This window comes from Apaloderma vittatum, unplaced genomic scaffold (assembly GCF_000703405.1).
Source record: "Apaloderma vittatum isolate BGI_N311 unplaced genomic scaffold, ASM70340v1 scaffold20007, whole genome shotgun sequence".
Lineage (NCBI taxonomy): Eukaryota > Metazoa > Chordata > Aves > Trogoniformes > Trogonidae > Apaloderma > Apaloderma vittatum.
Window position 1 is genome coordinate 10,772 of NW_009725908.1, and position 17,286 is coordinate 28,057.

At 40.5% G+C, this 17,286-nt stretch overlaps 1 protein-coding gene across 1 annotated transcript in view; it reads left to right on the top strand.

Annotated features, from left to right (window-relative positions):
* The first annotated feature begins 8,137 nt into the window (after positions 1-8,137).
* KPNA3 (karyopherin alpha 3 (importin alpha 4)) overlaps positions 8,138-17,286 on the top strand; it is a 31,862-nt gene continuing 22,713 nt past the window's right edge. Inside the window, exon 1 of the mRNA XM_009873100.1 lies at positions 8,138-8,179. Coding sequence (XP_009871402.1) covers positions 8,138-8,179 — 42 coding nt within the window. The remainder of the gene's footprint in view (positions 8,180-17,286) is intronic.

Here is a 17,286-nt window from a genome sequence, read left to right on the forward strand (position 1 = left end):
TTTTGCACATCCAAAAGAAATAGAGGGGATCAGTGTGCACAGCATCACTGGTTTTAGTTCTTTCAGTTGTGATCAAGTAGTTGAATTCATATCATTGTGATACTGTCCTGGAGTTTCAATTCAGTAGTCCTAGTATTTTTCCTTCATGCGTTGTAAGTTGCTTGCAATTCTTGAAGTTATACATGAGCTTTGAAAGTGTGAACAGATAAAAAGGCAGTATTGCCTTCTATCAGCGTCCCTTTGTCTCTTTGTTTTTGGCTGAAGGCAGCTGTACCAGAACAAGCAGAACAATATCATCAGTCTAAGCCTCAACTTTGCACGTACTACCAAATTAAATTCCTATGCAAATATTGGAATATTTAACTTTTAATGTTAACCAGAGGTAGGCAGTTGAAAACCACAATCATCACAACTTCTGTATACAAATAAGCACTTGATTTTTTTTTTCTGACCCAAACCAGCCCAGCTCCTGAGTCTTCTGCGTTTTCATGTGTGTTGCAGTATTTCATGCTTGTTAAAAGGTATCAGAGGAGGAGTAAAGAAAAAAGGCTAGTAAAGTGATTTCAAGGCAAGAACAGTGTTTACTTCATCAATGCTAACACCTTCTCCTTTCACTGTATTGCACCCACACCTATGTTGTAAAGTATTTAAACTGTTCTCTAGGGTATGCTTATATGCAGGAGGGGAGATATTAGTTAAATCTAATCCAGCTGTTGGAACTGGGCCAGTTTTTTTTTCTTTCAGTTAGGCAGGTGGAAGCAGTCTGGAATTGACTTGCAAATGCCAAGCTCTTTGGACACCCTGTATGTTTAATTGAGCTACTTTACTATCCCAGCTATGTATTCAGGGTAGCTCTTTCCTGCAAGCATGTATCTTCTGGCTTCCTGAGACCAGTTCCTATAATGTTGAGAGGCAAGAGCAGAAATGAAGAATTGAAACAACCAGTTATCTTTCAGTGAAGCTTGTAGATGCAGGGAATCTAGAATCAGTCAGTGAATTTGTTCTCTTTTCCACTTAATAGCTGAACTTTCAAAAGCAACTAAATGCACATCTTAGCACAGTTCCTGAAAATGTATCTTTTCTATTGGTGTGTGGTGTTGGTCCTGTCCAGGTGAGCCTAGCTTTCCTGTTTCTATGGGCTGGCTGGAGGCAGATGCCTGCTGGCTGGCCTGCAGGAGAGCTGGGGTAGCCATCTAGCTGCTTGGAGGCCAGCAACACTAGCACTATTGATACGGGGGTTGGCAGAAAAAAACATCTGTTTCCTGCCTCTCTCATCTCTGATGTTTTCTGGACTTGCTCCTGTTGCCCTGGAAGTGGTGGAAATGTGTTGATTAAAAGATGACACTCCTCATGTATCCCACTTAATGAGGTGGCTAGCCTGAGTGAGCACCACACTGAGCTCAGATCTCATCGTTACAATGGTAGGTAGATGTTTAATCATTCAATGATGGTTATGCTTTAATCTTTCCTCTGACACAACTGGTATGCCTAAAAATGGTTAAAACATTTAAAATTCATACCGCTTACTGTTGCAGCATTTGATTATGTTTTTTCTGTTCAGAGAATGTATATTATTAGACACTTTGTACACAAAACCTAATTTTTAATTACATTTAAGAAATGTTTATCTCACCATAACAAAGACAGTGTAATGACTTGAGCTTCTTACTAGTTGTATTATTTACACATTTAAATAGTTTTGGTTTTCTGATTTGTACTATAACTGGGGATGAAATAATCTTATTAAGTATCCAGAATTTCTTGTCTCTGAAAGTGATATACTTCAGGGACTTTAAAGTGCTTATAGTCAATTAAGACTGGTTTTTAGATATGAAGTAGAAATTTCAGATTAACAGAAACCCGAAGACTAGTTCTGATATTTATTTCATTATGAATGGGATCTAACTTGAATGAGGTAGAACCAATGACTATTCTGATTGCTTTGTCTCAGATGTGATTTTTGTCCTTTTGAATGAGCTTGAATTTTCTTCCTGTAGTCTTGTACAACTTTAGTAGGGTAGGTTGCTTGTTTGTTCCCCCCCACCCCAAGGAAAAACACACTATGTAATATATTTGCTACACAGTTTTGTAAAATGTTACCTTGCTGTGACGTACATTAGACAGGTACAGCTGATTGGTTTTGGGATTCCTTGATTTTTATTGTATTTTTCAGAAACTGTATGAGTTGCTTTTTCAAGTGGTTGAATGTATTATGCAGTTAAACTTTTTTTTTCATGTTGAACAAAGGCTCAAGAAGCCAGAGAAGCTTGCTAGACTTAATTCTTTTCTTAGAATTTCAAAGCTATTCAAAATTTCAAAGTGATCTTTGTTTGTTTGCATGGGCTGTCATAGGGACATCAAGTGGTAGCGTTACAGCAGTGATACCTGTTCTTAAAAATGTAATGAGCATTTTGTGCACCTTTGTACAGGATTTCACAAATGGTACTTGTGAAGTATGTCTGGTTGAGTCAGCAGGTCTCATGTTTAGTCACTTAAAATAATTCTTTGGATGTGCTGGTGGTAAGGGTTACCATTATGCTGATAACTCAGAATTTCACAGAGTTGTCTTCAACTGTTGCTTTTTGATATCAAAAGTCTTATGTACAGTCTTGTGTTCTGTTATACACTGAAAAATCAGGAAGACATTTCTGTTCTCCATAGCTGTCTCTGAAACTGAATTTTAAGTTTCTTGTCAGCTTTTTGTTGGAAGAGAGATACCAGAGCTGAAACAGTGATCCGATGAGGATGGATGTGTATTCTGTATCGCTTCTGCCCACTGACTGTGTCAAAAGAAATTTTACAGGGATTGTGGCGCTGTTTGAAGCCTTAATTTGGGCAGTGACTTGAGGTTTACTTTGTTTTCAAGATCTAGTGTCTCTTAAATCTCTTGTCTTTTGTCAGCTTATAATTTCTGTGTTTTGTATCACCATGAAACAAGGTTCTTTTGCAGCCCTTAACAGCCCTAATGTGTGTAGTGGTTTTCGTTATTGGCATAAGAAATTAATTCCAGTTTTGATACTTTAAGGGAACTAGGGATTATTTTTCTTTCAAGTGGAAGGTGTTAGTGAGAGATTCTTGGCATGTAGTGCTTTGTATCTGGCTGTGGAAGAGTATTCAGAAATTCAGGGTAGAAGTGAGAACACTGATTTAGCTAACAGCATCTAGTAGATCTTTTGGTTCTCTGGTTTATTTTATAAAATCACAAAATGCCAAGGAACTTGAAATTAGAAGTACTGCTGAACATCTACTTTTGACATGTAACAAGACTACTGTAGTTGGTGCATTACTGTTATGTCAGCCTGTCAAACACACTGGTAAGTAGTTGTTCTTCACAGATGGTGAACTGGGGAGAAGAAATCTCTTGTTATAAAAGCTTTATGAACTCAAGTCTGACTTGAGTCATGTGTAACAATTGAGATGTAATGTTGTAGCACAACTTAATGAGTGTTGTATATTCTTGTTTCTTAATAGTACAGGTTGACTTTTTTACTTCCTGCATTAAAAACCGTGTGTTTAGGAGCAGCCTCACAGTTCAGGCTCCACAGGAGTCATAATGTTTGTGATGTGCAGGATTTTGCCTATGTCGAGTTTTCCCTTTCTGACATTTGGAGTCTTGTTTTTTATGTTTTTTTTTTTATTCAGTAAAATTTGTCTTGGGGGTTAGTTTTGAGATGTGCTACTTCAGTGTGACATGAAGTTACTTGTTTGAGTACATTACGCTGAGGAGTGGCCGTAGTCAGATGCTGTGGATGTCAAACACTGTATTAGGTCCATCAGTAACATCTCACTAGGCTTCAACTAGCGTTGCCTATATAGACTTCAGCAGATAGTTGTCCTCCCAGCCTGAAAGCTGGTAATGAATCCATGGAGTTAAGTTGCAGAATAATGTTGTCTCTTTCTCTCTGTTTTACCTGACCTGTGTTAGCTGGGGAAAATGTTTAACCTTTTTACTATAGAAATCTCCTGTAAATGCCTATCAGTTCCCTACATGCTGGGGCTCATGGGTAGTATAAGTGTGGTATGCTGCTTACAGTGATAATCTTTACATAAAGGGGGCTTGCAGTAGTACTTCAGACTGTTTCTTTTATGTGTTGTTGGATTATAGTGTGTTTACTTCTTCTGAGGCTGTAGGAATATGCTGATAACCTGCCGTGTTTCTGAAATGCTTCATTGGAAACACAAACTTTAAAACCCAACCTTTATTAGAAATGTCAAATCAGGTCAAAAAAAAGTGGATAACTTAAGTCTACTTCTTGGGGAATAAAATTTGGGCTTTGCCACCCCACCCCTCAATAGATAGCATTAGAAATTTTGCTTAGCAGTCTGCAATTTTATAATAAAGCTTGCAAAGGCCCAGCAGGAGAGTCCAGTATATAGCATGATGCTATATGTATGTCTGCATTTCCTGTAATCAGGTGGGGCTGAAGCATGGTTTTGATCTTGAGAGTATAGCGTCTCAAGGAAAGTATAGCCAAATGGTAGACATTCAGCAGTCTATCACAGAGCAGTCCCTCACTAGTGTATCAACTCCTATGGTAAAGAGCAGAAAATCAAGATGAGGAATGGCCTGAACCAATCCCAATTAAGCAGCAGCCATAAAACTAAGAAATTGGGCCAATGTCAAGTGAGTACATGTGATTTTCATGTACAGTCTGTAATTGCAACATCTGTCATGTATGAAGTGGAATCCATGGTCTTAAATAATATTGGTATGAATTGGAATCCATGGTCTTAAATAATATTGGTATGAAGTGGAGTCCATGGTCTTAAATAATACCGGTATGCAATGGTCATCTCGTGCAATGGACGTGAAGTGTCATGTCAGAAGTAATGTCAGCATACATCTAGCTGGGAGCACTGGTCATGATCCAACTATGGCAACCACGTTCAACTGCCAGAATGCACCGCAGGCTCTTTGGGAACTTCTTTGGCAACTTCAGTCCCAGATACCTGTAGGAAGACTCTAGCCTTAACGCTGTATTGCTGATTCTTGGGTGATCCTGGTGCCCTCAGCACGCTGAATTTTTAAAGATGAATTGCCAGCTGGAGATTCTGCAAGGCTGGGAGCCCTTAGTTCCATTGGGGCCAGGTAATGCTCACCAGTTCTGTGAAGTTATAGCTAAGTGATATCCCCAGTTGTCAGTCTGCTTGCTCTGTGAGTGGAGAAGCAGCTCTGGACTTTGTGGCAAGTATTGCCAATTCTGCCTCTTAAGGGAGGAATGAAGAAAAGAAAACATACCAGAGCTGCTTTGAAAGAGAAACTGCATATAGTAAGTTTAAAAGGAGGTACAAAAGAAGAGCTAAAAGGGTAAAACACAGGTAGCATGGAGACTGCCATAAGAACAGTGTTAAAGCTCAGAAAATGTATGCTACTACTTAGCAAAAATGTCTACATAGCTGATAACCCTTTTTGAAGAATCTTTCTAAAGAGGAGTAGCTCTCTAAATGAGGAAAAGATGGGAGGTTCTTGTGCATCAAATACAAAACTATAATGGAGTAGTCAAATGTTTGTAAGAGCAGCTTGATAAAAGCAAGAAACTAGTAAAAACAATATTGAGACAGAATTGTAATAGGGTAGGATCAGTGGGGCTGAAATAATCACAGAATCACAGAATGTCAGGGGTTGGAAGGGACCTCAAAAGATCATCCAGTCCAGCCCCCCTGCCAGAGCAGGATCACCTACAGTAGGTCACACAGGAACGCGTCCAGGCGGGTTTTGAATGTCTCCAGAGAAGGAGACTCCACAACTTCCCTGGGCAGCCTGTGCCAGTGCTCTGTCACCCTCACAGGGAAAAAGTTTTTTCTAATATTTTTGTGGAACCTCCTATGTTCCAACTTATACCCATTGCCCCTTGTCCTGTCATTGGACATCACTGAAAAGAGCCTGGCTCTGTCCTCTTGTCATTCCCCCTTGACGTATTTATAAACACTAATGAGGTCACCCCTCAGCCTCCTCTTCTCCAAGCTAAAGAGACCCAACTCCTTCAGCCTTTCCTCCTAAGGGAGATGTTCCACTCCCTTCAGCATCTTTGTGGCTCTATGAAACAAAGATAAAACCCTAATTGAAAATCCGAGTGAATTATTTGCCTTTAGAAAGAAGCTTTAGAGTCTTCCCAGTAGAGCCTTTATGGATGGATGACTCTAAGTAACTGACTTTCATCAAAGCATTGTTAGAGGAGGTTTTAGAGTAAATTGATGAAATGAATAGTGATGCCTTGCCTTGGCACTGCACTGTATTTGTGTTTTTCTAAAAATGTTAAGCCGATGAAGTGTTGAACGCAGCATATAGTCTTTCTTAAATCTGCCTTGCTTCCAGGAGAATGGTGGGTGGCAAATGTTATGGTTGCCCCCTAAAAAGCTTCAGATTTGATCTGATTTTTCTGCTCAAAAGATACTCTAGAGTATTATCACATAGGTAAACGAAAGAACATAGGAGCAAATTGTAATTAGGAAGCGAATTTAAAAGTAAATTGTGCCTTGCATCAGTTAAATCACTGAAATTTCAAATCTGGCACATACAACACTGGATTTATGGGGAGAAAATGCTAATGTCCACTGATTGGTCATGTGATGGTTAATCTCTTAAAATTTAGGATAAGTAGGAATAAATTATAAGATTTTTAGAGGGAGACGGAGCGGCGGTACTAGTGGAAAGTGCTGTGAAGAACTTTGGTGTCAAGCACATTCAAAATGATTAGGAAGAGAAGGTTTTATAGCAGAAATCTAAGACGTACCCAGTGCCCTCTCATTCCTCAGCAGTCCAGTCCTCTCATACTGAGCTTTTGCAACAGGCTCAGATGGTCACAAGAAACAAATGGCTTCGCAAAATAATGAGAGGGAACAAAGGTGAGATGCTGTAGTGCCAGAGTCCTCTTCCTCTAAAGAGGACTTGCTTTGCTTATAGTAGTATAGTTCATGCTTGTAGATGTAGAAGGAGAACTGTGTGTTTATTTGGGTGAGTTGGTTAATCAGGCAGTGGGTGGAAAGACAGGCCTTCCTTATTCTCAAGTCAACCTAAGATAATTAAATGTATCCTGTTATGCAAACTGGCTCAGAACAGTGGAGCTAAGCTAATGTTATAAGCACTGATACTGTGTCCTTACGGTATGAAGTCTGCTCATTTCATTTGAGCTTTAGCATGTTTGGTGTTTCTTTAGATGGTTGAAGGGGAAGTCTGGTGTTTTCTGTGTAGTGCTGGTCTTTACTGATAATTTTTAGCTCAGGGAAGTTATTTGCCCTAACTCAAAGGAACGTGATAGCAGCAGTGAAGGTCAGTAGCAAGGATAGAAAGTATTTTAAAAGGCTAATTTTAGTTAGTGTGGGTGATCTTTCTGGGCTGCCAGCAGTCATCCAGCCCTGATTTTCTCTGAATTGCATTCTGAAGGTACATGCCTTTTCCACTGGTTGTAAAGTGAACCTAGGGAAATTGCCTTCAGTAGACCAAAGTTGTTCTTTTTCAATCTTTTGATCTCTCTTAGCTAAGAATTACAGTCAGCATTTTAGGGAGTGCGTTCTGAGCGACTGGTATCTTCAGGGAGCTGAGACATTTATGGACTGGTTTTCCTTTGCAGTATTTGGGCCGTAGATCTGAACTAGGCTCGGTACCACCGTACTTTGTTTCCTTTTGCCACAAGCCTAATCTGTGGTGTTTGTGGTGAGCTCAGCCATTTCCTGTCCCTCCTCTTTGATTTTGGCCAGATCACTGGCATGGGTTACGTGTTTAGGTTTGTCAATATGATCGTATGTGAATATGAGACTGTCTGACCTGGCTTTACTGCTTCCTTTGGTGTGCACATATGAGCACCTGGAGAGTCATTCCAGTGAAACTCCATGGGGAAGTCAATGTTTTTTGCCTTTGGAATACTTGTTGTGGCTTTCTCTAAAGTGCATAATCTTAAAAAAAAAAAATCCACACCAAAAAAAAGCCCCAAACCAAAAGAACACAAAAACCCCAAAATAAAACACAGAAAACCACTAGTGCATCTTGTTAGGAAAGATTGAATTATAAATTATGCACACTGTTTTCGTTTATCTTCTGATGAATAACTGCGCTTTTGACCTAGAAACCAGTGATTACAAAACAGACTACTGCTTTCTTTACATACAAATAATCTTTTTATTTTTTTATTTACAGACTATGAGAAGACACAGAAATGAAATTACAATTGAATTGCGGAAGGTGAGTCTGCTTTTGTTTATCATTTGTAACTTTGCTAGTAATGCTCTGGTGTTTTAGCTAAATATTTCTCTGTAAGCTTTGCTTTATGGCCCCAAGGTTATATAGAAAATCTGTAAATTTGTAGATTAGTAACTGCAGATTCTAACGTTAGTTTTACTCTCCAACTTGTGAAGCTCAGTACAGCAGAGCAGTACTGTTTTACTCCAGTTATCTCTTAGAAATAATCCGTATTCAGTTTCTGTACCGTTTCTCACGTTATTACGGTAAAGCTGTGAGCTGTTCAAATGTTTGAAGTCTCACCGTGGGAAAAGGGGGAGTTTTAGCATTTAGAAAGTGTGGATGTTCTTTTGTTTTCTAGAAATTGCTTCTGCTCTGCTATAGAGGGAGTTAATTTTAGGGTCATGTTTTGGTTATATTAGGTAAATGTCAGTACAGCTGGGAAGATCATAAGCATGAGAAGTAATCTAGTTCGGTGCTTTGCTTAAATACAGCATTTGTTACACCCTTGTCATTCATAACTCTTCCAACAGCCTTTCTAGTCACCTTAAAGGCTTGCTGCTGGACATTTTCACAAGCTAAACTACTGTTGGACTATGTGACAATAAGGGAAGGGTAAACTTTTAACTGCTTTTGGATACCTTCAGGGTGTTTCAGGACAGATACAGGCCCCTTTATTTTTATCCTTTTGAGACAAATTCAGTTCTTCATCCTTGTGGTGAGTATTCTGGTTCCTAGATATGACTTGTTGCTGCTGCTGTTCTTCAGATTGTCTGCATCTTTCTGCAAGTCTGTAAGGATGCAGGCTGCAGCTGAAGTTTAAATGGGACAGTGGAAAACAATTCTTAACACAGTATTAGGTGTTTTGTTGCCAGACACTCAGTCTGTGATCCATTATATCGTTCGGACACTTCCTATAGTACCACAAAGGCAAGGGTAGTTGTTTATGTTCTCTGTTTGCATAGTTAAATAAATGCAGAAGTTTTAAACACGATTGCTTCTTATCTTCCAAGTTGCATCTGCTTTTTCCAGACTTAACTGGAATTCCCATGCTGTCCCCCGGTATGCTTCAAAGCCTTCACAGCTTGGTATCACCCATGTTTTCTAATATTTTTCATTAATGACTCGATGAAAGTGTGTGCTTTGAATATTCTAGATATATGCCAAGCTCTTTTGGCTCTCCCATTTGATGCATATCTCCAGTTCACCGTTGGAATCATTGACAATCTGAATAGTGCTTGCTGAGGAGTGCACACCACCCAATTTAGTCTAATTTTTCATTATTTGCAAAATGCAAGAGAAGACAGAAGCCTTGCTGAAATCGAAGTTGAAGGGTTTGTAAATAGAAGTTATGTGGATGTAAATTAGCTTGACTTGTTTTTGAGAAACTTCAACTGCACTTATCATCTGATTGCGTAGGAGCTACCAAAAATCTTGTGCTACTACTTTCCCGAGATCCTTCTGCTCTTAAAAAAAACCCAAACAAACAGCTTTTTTGGTTTTTGGATCTTGCAGAAAAAAAAAATCTGTATCTCATTACAATATGAAGAATAAATATCCTGAGACTACAGGAATTAGTTGAAGAAACCTAACTGGACCCAGATAACTTGAAAAAAATAATCATATAATCTAGAAATTGTTTAATGCTTGTATATTTTGCTAATCAAAGAAACTAGCTGAAGATGTCAGTATTTTTTGTGACTTAAGCTTGCTATAGCCTCATCAGTACTGGAGGGCGACCAAGGTGTGGAGAAAGCTGCTTTTGCACTGAGTGACAGGTACCAAGTGAAAAATTAGCCAGTTTTTTCTTAAGGTGAGATTCACTAATTAATTTTGGTATCTGAATTATCAGCAGTTGAAGTTTATGCTGACATGTTAAAGGCCCTCTCTGTTCAGAACTAGTGTGTTGACTCAGTGTAAAACTCACTGTAGAACTATGAAATCTGCACTGGGAAGAGTCATTCATAGCACGTGGGCAGCCCGTGCCTGCTAGCAAAACAGTGCTGTAAAAAGATGCCTTACTTAATGCAGCGTGTCCTTGTACATCTTGTTAAACTGAGACTGTGTGCGAGCGTTCCAAGTGCAGTCTTTGGACAGAGCTTTGCACTGCAAAGCTAGACTTTTAATATTAAAGTAATTGTTGTAACTGGCTTTTGTAACAGGTGACAGTTTCAAGGCCATTTTGTTGCAGAAGCATAGTGGGGAGCAAGTCACACGCTTCAGGTGGAAGGAATCTTGTATGTGCCAGTAATACATCAGTGAAAACGAGGAAGAGGAAGCCTACGAGCTGCTAGTGATTTCTGCTGAAAACTGCACATGCAGAGATGAGTAGTTACATGTTTAGAGAAGCCTGAGCGGTGGATGTAGGTCAGACTGTCAATGAATGGTGCACAGCAGCTGCGGAACTCTTAAACGCAGGAAATTGTGTTCTTCTGGAGCCTTTGCAGAACGTCTGCAGAGATTCAGCATGTGTCCGCGTTCTTGGTTTCCAGCAGCTGATCTGATGCTGGTGGGCAACTGGTTTGCTGTGGGAACTTTGTGGCAGATGTGAGGCTCGCTTCTAGTACAGAAATGGGACTGAAATTCAAAGGAATGTGTTTTATTAAGCTTCAACAATTGAAAAGGATCAACTTCAGTCTTTATCTTTACAGCTAACGCTACTACCCTGACGTGAGTTTGCTAAATTCAGGAAATATGTGTTGGCATGACCTTAGTTAATATACCAGTGTCTCTTTGAAACAAAAGGTTATCTTCTTTTTATGCCAGCTAACCAGATGCTGAATGTATTCCTGGCTTTTAAAGAAAACAGGCAAACTGAGTGTATTCTTGATGCGTACAGTTGAAGTACTACATAGTCATGGGTTTTCTTTTGAATCAACGTGTGTATAAATATTAAATGAATGGATCTGATGAAGTTGCTTACATCTCTGTTCTGTAAGATGGAATAAATAAAAAAAACCCCACAGCTTTGAACAGTAGTAAACAAGCTCTGTATGCATTAGTGTGATGTGTTTATTCTTTTGAGCTTACAGACCTCAAGGTGCATTTGCAGCGCCTCACGTTTCAATAATATATTATCTCTATTCACTATCATCATACCACAACTCCTATTCAGAAGGAAACTTTACTTTTATTCTCTTTTTTTTCTTTCTTTCTTTTTTCAACCACTTATTATTTGTTTAGGAATGGAGCTAACAGAGAGTTCTCTGACATGAAAGGGTAGCACTTATCTGGCAGAATCGTGGCTGAGGCATGGGTTGGCACCCTCAGCCAGTCAGGTGACGCTCCTGATGGTCAGGTGCCTTTTTCTGATTCCACGTTGGCCTTGCTGCACATGTGTTTTACGTGATTTGGGAACAGACCTACTACATTTCTGGAAAGATGGTGTTGGTCTTTGGCTATGCTGTTAGTGCAGCGATGGGCCTAAGAGCTTAAAAAGCTTCCAGACTGACAAGATAACAGTGTCGGTTCTGGTGATGGAGACTGTCTTAAGATTCAAAATATAAACTTCTCAGTGTAGTGTGTTGGTGAAGTGTGATTTAGAACATGTATCACTTTAATTTGAGCCTTGCAGAAACCTGAAGGCTGCTGTGTTAACATCAGGGACCCAGGAATTAATCGGCTAACCTAGCTGATTAGGCTCACTCTTAAGGGGAGCGGAGTGGGTGAGTAATGGTTAGGATTTGTTTAAAGGATCCACATCTAAGTGAAGTCTGTAATTCCATTGCTGTGAGAGATCTTTTGGTTCTAGATGCTTGGCTTTCTATGAGGAGGAAGTTTGTCTTGGGCCACCAGTATGGTTTAAGAAAGGTAGTCCTTGGCCAGGTCAATGCTACGGCCATCGAGTTAGGTGTCACCCTTCAAAGGAAGCCATGACCCTCCTAACCTCAGCAGAAACGGAGGATCCTATCTTCCTTTAAGGCCTGCTAAGTGACTGGAATCCTAAGAACTTCCAGGATCTCTCACAAGGTTTATTTTTGAATGTCTTGGCAAACTCAGCCGCCTGTGAGAGCTCATAGACATGAGCTCATGAAAACTCTAATTGCCAATTAAGTTTGATGCAAGGCAAAGCAATTAGTTGCTAAACAAATGGTGGATTAAGGAGCTGAGGACCTATCTCTCTCTCTCTCTCTCTCTCCTTTTTTTTTTTTTTGGTTTTTTTTTTCACCTGTTTCTCTGGCATACTGTACTTGTTGTCCCTACACTGATCTTAGATAAGATTGCTTATGTCCACAGGAGCTCTTAAATAGTGAGACCTGAAGAAAAGAGTCTGTCTTCATTTTGTTGGGAGAGCTAGGATGGGAAAAATCTTTTTCTGATTCTCAGGAAGTCTGAGAATCCAAAGAAAAAAAATGTGCATTTTCAGGATAGTAAAAGTTGTTTTGTTTACACATCTTTTCCAGTTCCATCTGATCATACAGCTTGTCATTCACTGTAAAGCACGGGGTTTTTTTAGGCATCAAGTCTCCCAACTTCAAAGAAAGAGCTACAATCACAGGGAAACTGAAGCACTATTAGTGTTTTCTTGTGGAGGCTTTCTTATCCAGTGTTACTAGTGCAAATTCTTGGAGAAGAACTTGCGTTTACCCTTCCTTGACTGATTCTCCAAAAATTATATTCCTAATGTATTCTTCTGGCGACTTAATTAAAAGGGGCTATGAAGAAATTCCTTGGAGGCTTGCTTGAATCTATTTTAGTAAGAGTGGGCTTTTGCTTAACTTAATGGACCTCAACCTTAACAATCTATGCTTGGGGCTGTTGGGCCACACACTGGTGTACATGTGTGTGTGTCTGTATTTTCAGTCAACTTGCTCATCTTCTGAGAATGATGTGCACTAGCCAAACAGAAATGTTGTGACTGTGCTGTCTGTAATTGCAAAGGTGAATTACAAGAATTCATATGTAGAAAAGCTCCCTTTGTCTTGTAGCTGTGTGTTTATAGCTATGCTGTTTACCTGAAGAACGTTCTTGGAATGACTGACTGCCTTTGGATGCAAGCATGTAAGATATAATTTTGAGATCCATGGATTGTAGGATCATCAAATAAGTCTGTTTAGAATTTTTACAGTGGTGGTTGTTTTTTTTTTTAAAACCCTCTCTGTTAACGAGTTCTAAGATAGTGATTAGAGCCAATTAGTGATCCTTTCCCAACCATCTTTCCCCACATTCATATCCAAGAGCTGTTAATAGACATTCACTCAGGCTAGATAGCCCACCTAAGAACACTTTCATTTGGAGGATATTCAGTAGATGTTCTCAGAGCATCCTATTAACACAATGAGGTTGGAGTGGTAGGCATTTTCCTTTTCTTCCTGATGGACTGTGCCTTTCGCCCCCTAAAACCAAAATGAGGTTACATGTACTTAAAAAAAAAACAAACAATAAAAACCACACAACCTAGAAGTTCAGATCAGTCTGTCACAGCAGTAGTAACTTAAAAGGGATGTCCAGATAACCTGAATCTACCTCCCTCATGGGCCTAATCCTTTTAGGCTTTCCTAGGATGTAAGAGTGGCGGAAAGAGCTACTTGTTGTCATCTGTGAGTATAGCTAGTGCTGGCTAGCACTCCAGTTCATAATATTGAGATATTCTTTAAGTTCTGCTTTTTGTCCCCAAACTTATATATTGTAACTTTCCCACCAAAAGAAGTTCATCCTACTAGTTGTGGAATTCCTAAACCTCTCCCTGACCTGAAGAAGCATTTCATAATGGTGTTTGTTACCTGAAGTTGAAGTTTCTTGTGTATTTCTTTTCCTTTTTGATTTTGAAGCATCCCATGTAGCTGAGAGTCTTCATAGAGTTCTCCCATGTTTCAAATGCTAAAAAGCACATGTGAAATTTTATTTAACGCTTTTCATAGCTCCCTTAGAATATCCTATTTGTCGTGTCCTGTAGTACTAAGTGGAATGCAACGCAGAGCTTGATGGACGCCTTCTTTGCCCACAAGGATTCTTCTTCTTTTGTCTTTGAAACTTGTTTGCATTGATAAGCATTTTTTTGAATCCTGTGGCTGTATTCCAAGAACGTGAACAACAAGTACTGGGATCTGCAGGATTTGTGTATTTACTGTTCATGCAGCCTGACCTTTCCACTGTCAGTGAAGCAAATGATGGGTATCTGTCATCAAAAACTCTTAACAAATCATCACACTGGGCAAGAAAGTGCACTCATGGTATCACCACTGTTGTCTCCAACCTTTTGCCATTTTTGTCTGGCAAAACCTACCTTTCTTCGAATGGAAGCTTCCATAGATTTGTAGTGGGATCTCTAGCAGAATGTTGTTGACGTGCAGTGAGCTGCTGTTCCTAAGCTTTCCAGCTTTATTGTACATAGCACATGTGGTTCAGGCAGTGATTGAGGATCTTTCCATCTGAAGGCATGCTTAGTTTTGTTGGTGACAAGGTCTTGCCTTTCATCAGGAATTCTAGTCTGATGCCTCTCCCTTTTGAAGGATGCTCTCACCAGACTTCGAATGGACATCTCTATCCAGGTGTGCTCATTTGTCTTCGTTTTCACTATGGGAGCCTGCAGAAGAGGCTGGTGCTGTGATTTAGGGAAAAACTTTTGAGTTTGTCACTGTATGACAAAATGCAAGCTGCAACTCATGCTCTTAGACCAATCACTGCCCTGCATAAGGTAAATCAAATTACTGTGTACAGTGGTGGTGTGGTTTGAGCTGGCTGCCCAGGCTGGCAGCAAAGAACTACAAAGCCCCTCACTCCTCCCTCCACACCATCGGTTTAGGGATGGGGAGGAAGAAAAGTCAACTAAAAAGACTCAAGGATTGGGATTAGGACAAGAAGGGTTCATTTACCACTTATGGCCACAGGCAAAAAGAAGAGTAGACTTGGGGAGAAAACACACGTTTAATTTACCACCACCAGTTATTGACTAGATCAGAGTAGGATAGTGAGAAGAACACATAAATAAACCTGATCCTAAATGCACTTTTCTCTCCCCCTCTTCCTCCCGGCTACCTCTTTGCCCTCCGATTGGCACAAGGTAGGGTTGGGGGTGCAGTCCCTCTGGCCATTACTCACTGTCAGTGGCAGTTCCTCTTTCTTGGGAAAGAGGCCTCCTCACAGTCTTCCCCTGCTGTCGTGTGGTGTCCATCTCATGGGAGGCAATCCTCTCCCTCCACATGAGTTCGTCCCACCAGTGTGGGATCCTCCTCAGGGTCATGGGTCACTTTGGGTACATTCTCTGCTCCTGTGTGGTCTCTCTCACCCCATCATGAGGTCCTCCATGCACCTTTGCACCCTGGATGTTCTCGCCACTGTCACTCTGCTCAGTTGGCAGGCAATCCTCTCCCTGCCATCTGACTCACCACGGGACTCCTGGGAAATGCTCTGCTCTAGTGCCTTTCTCCCCTGCTTTCCTCACCAACTGTGCTCCTTTGCTTTCCTCTCACCCTCCTCCTCCCAACAGAAAAACTCCCCAATGCAAAAGACAAACCAGACCAAGATAACGAGAGAAGACAAGGAGAGATAATGCAACAAAGAGGAAGTGGTTCAATAGGTTGCCCTCCTAAATACTTTGATCGCAGAGGTGCTGACTGGCCTGGCCTTGGCCAGAGATGGGTCTGACATTTTCCTGGTGCTGGGGGAAGCTCTGGAACTTTCACAAGAGCCATCACCCTGTGGGTCTCCTCCTGCTACCAAAACCACCACCAGACTCAAATCCATGACAAGTGATTTTGTTGTCCAGGAATTGGACGATTTTGCAAATGGACGGAGTAGTCTTAGAGACGCTTTTTAGAAGTGGAAGGTTTCATGAACACTTTGACTTCATAAGAAATGCTAATGAGAATAGCTTTTCCTCAGTAAGAAGTTTTTAGTGCTTCTCAGTAAGTACTAGCCTCTCTACTTCAGGCTGCTGTGGACAGTTGCTGCTTCTTGACAGTTATTTTTTCAGCCCAACCACCTGCAGCAGGAACATGCTTGCTTGCTTTTACTTTCCCTGGCGAAGATAATTTTATTCTGGAGCCCATTGCGCCACATAACGGATAGCCTGAAGATTTTGCCTACAGTCGCAGAGATTCTAGCGTCAAGCTGTGGTCAGTTGTGTTCTGTGAAGTTGAGCTCTCTCTTCAGGAGGGTGAAATACGTTGTCATTAGGATACACATGCTTACTTATTTTGGTTAACGTTAACATTAGGAAGCGTTCTCTGAGGCATACTCACGTTGCCAGAGGAATTGGATAGTTGTGTATGCAAGTATAAAAGACTCTCTAAGGAGCTATTAGCTTGCTTACTGAAATGGGAGAGAGCTGGGCTTTTGATTAGCTCAGTTATGATGCATCTTTAACATGCAGCTACAAGTGAAAGGCTTTCCAGTGTTACTCAGTCTTACCATACTAAGACTGCTTAGTCCGATGCAGTTTTGCTCTTTTCAAGAGATCCTGTCCCACAGTGGCATTTAAACCTAGATTGTATATGTTTGATGGGCCAGAATTTGATATGTTTTTCCTTTATCGTCTTCACTACTGATGGTCTCCCAATGGAATATCTCCATCCCTAATAGCTGCAGAACAGTTAGTCAGAGCTCCTCTCAACATGCTGCTGCCAGGAGAACAGTACTTCAGTGTCTGTCCGTCATGGGACTCTCCTCCGCGTAAATGGAGTTTTTTTGAGGAGTATTGTTTGGGGATACCTACTTCATCAACATACAAATCGACAGTTACTTTAAGGCGAGAAACATGTTACAGTTTTGTTACCGTTCTTCTGGAACTGTGTTCACTTACAACCTGCCCTCCTTTCCTTTGTCCAAGTCCCTGAAAGATTTCTAGGGAAGAACTTTTTTTATTTTTTTTAAAAAAGAGTATTCATCACCAATTCTGTGGGCATAAGCAGAGAGCATTTGTACATACCCCTCTAAATACTAGTCAAGCAAATTATTTCAGCTGACAGTACTTGTATAGAAGTGTGCTCACTGTGAAAAACATGAAGTGTGTGCTGAATAATGGTTGCAGGCAGGTAGTCTTTCTGAAGTTTTTCGGGGGAAGTGGCACGGAATAATTCAGTGCTTTGTCTGCTGGCATGCTCTAGACTTACCGCCTGGTGTTTGTGGAAGGCGATTTTCCAGCTGTTTGGCTGCTGAAGGCCGGGCAG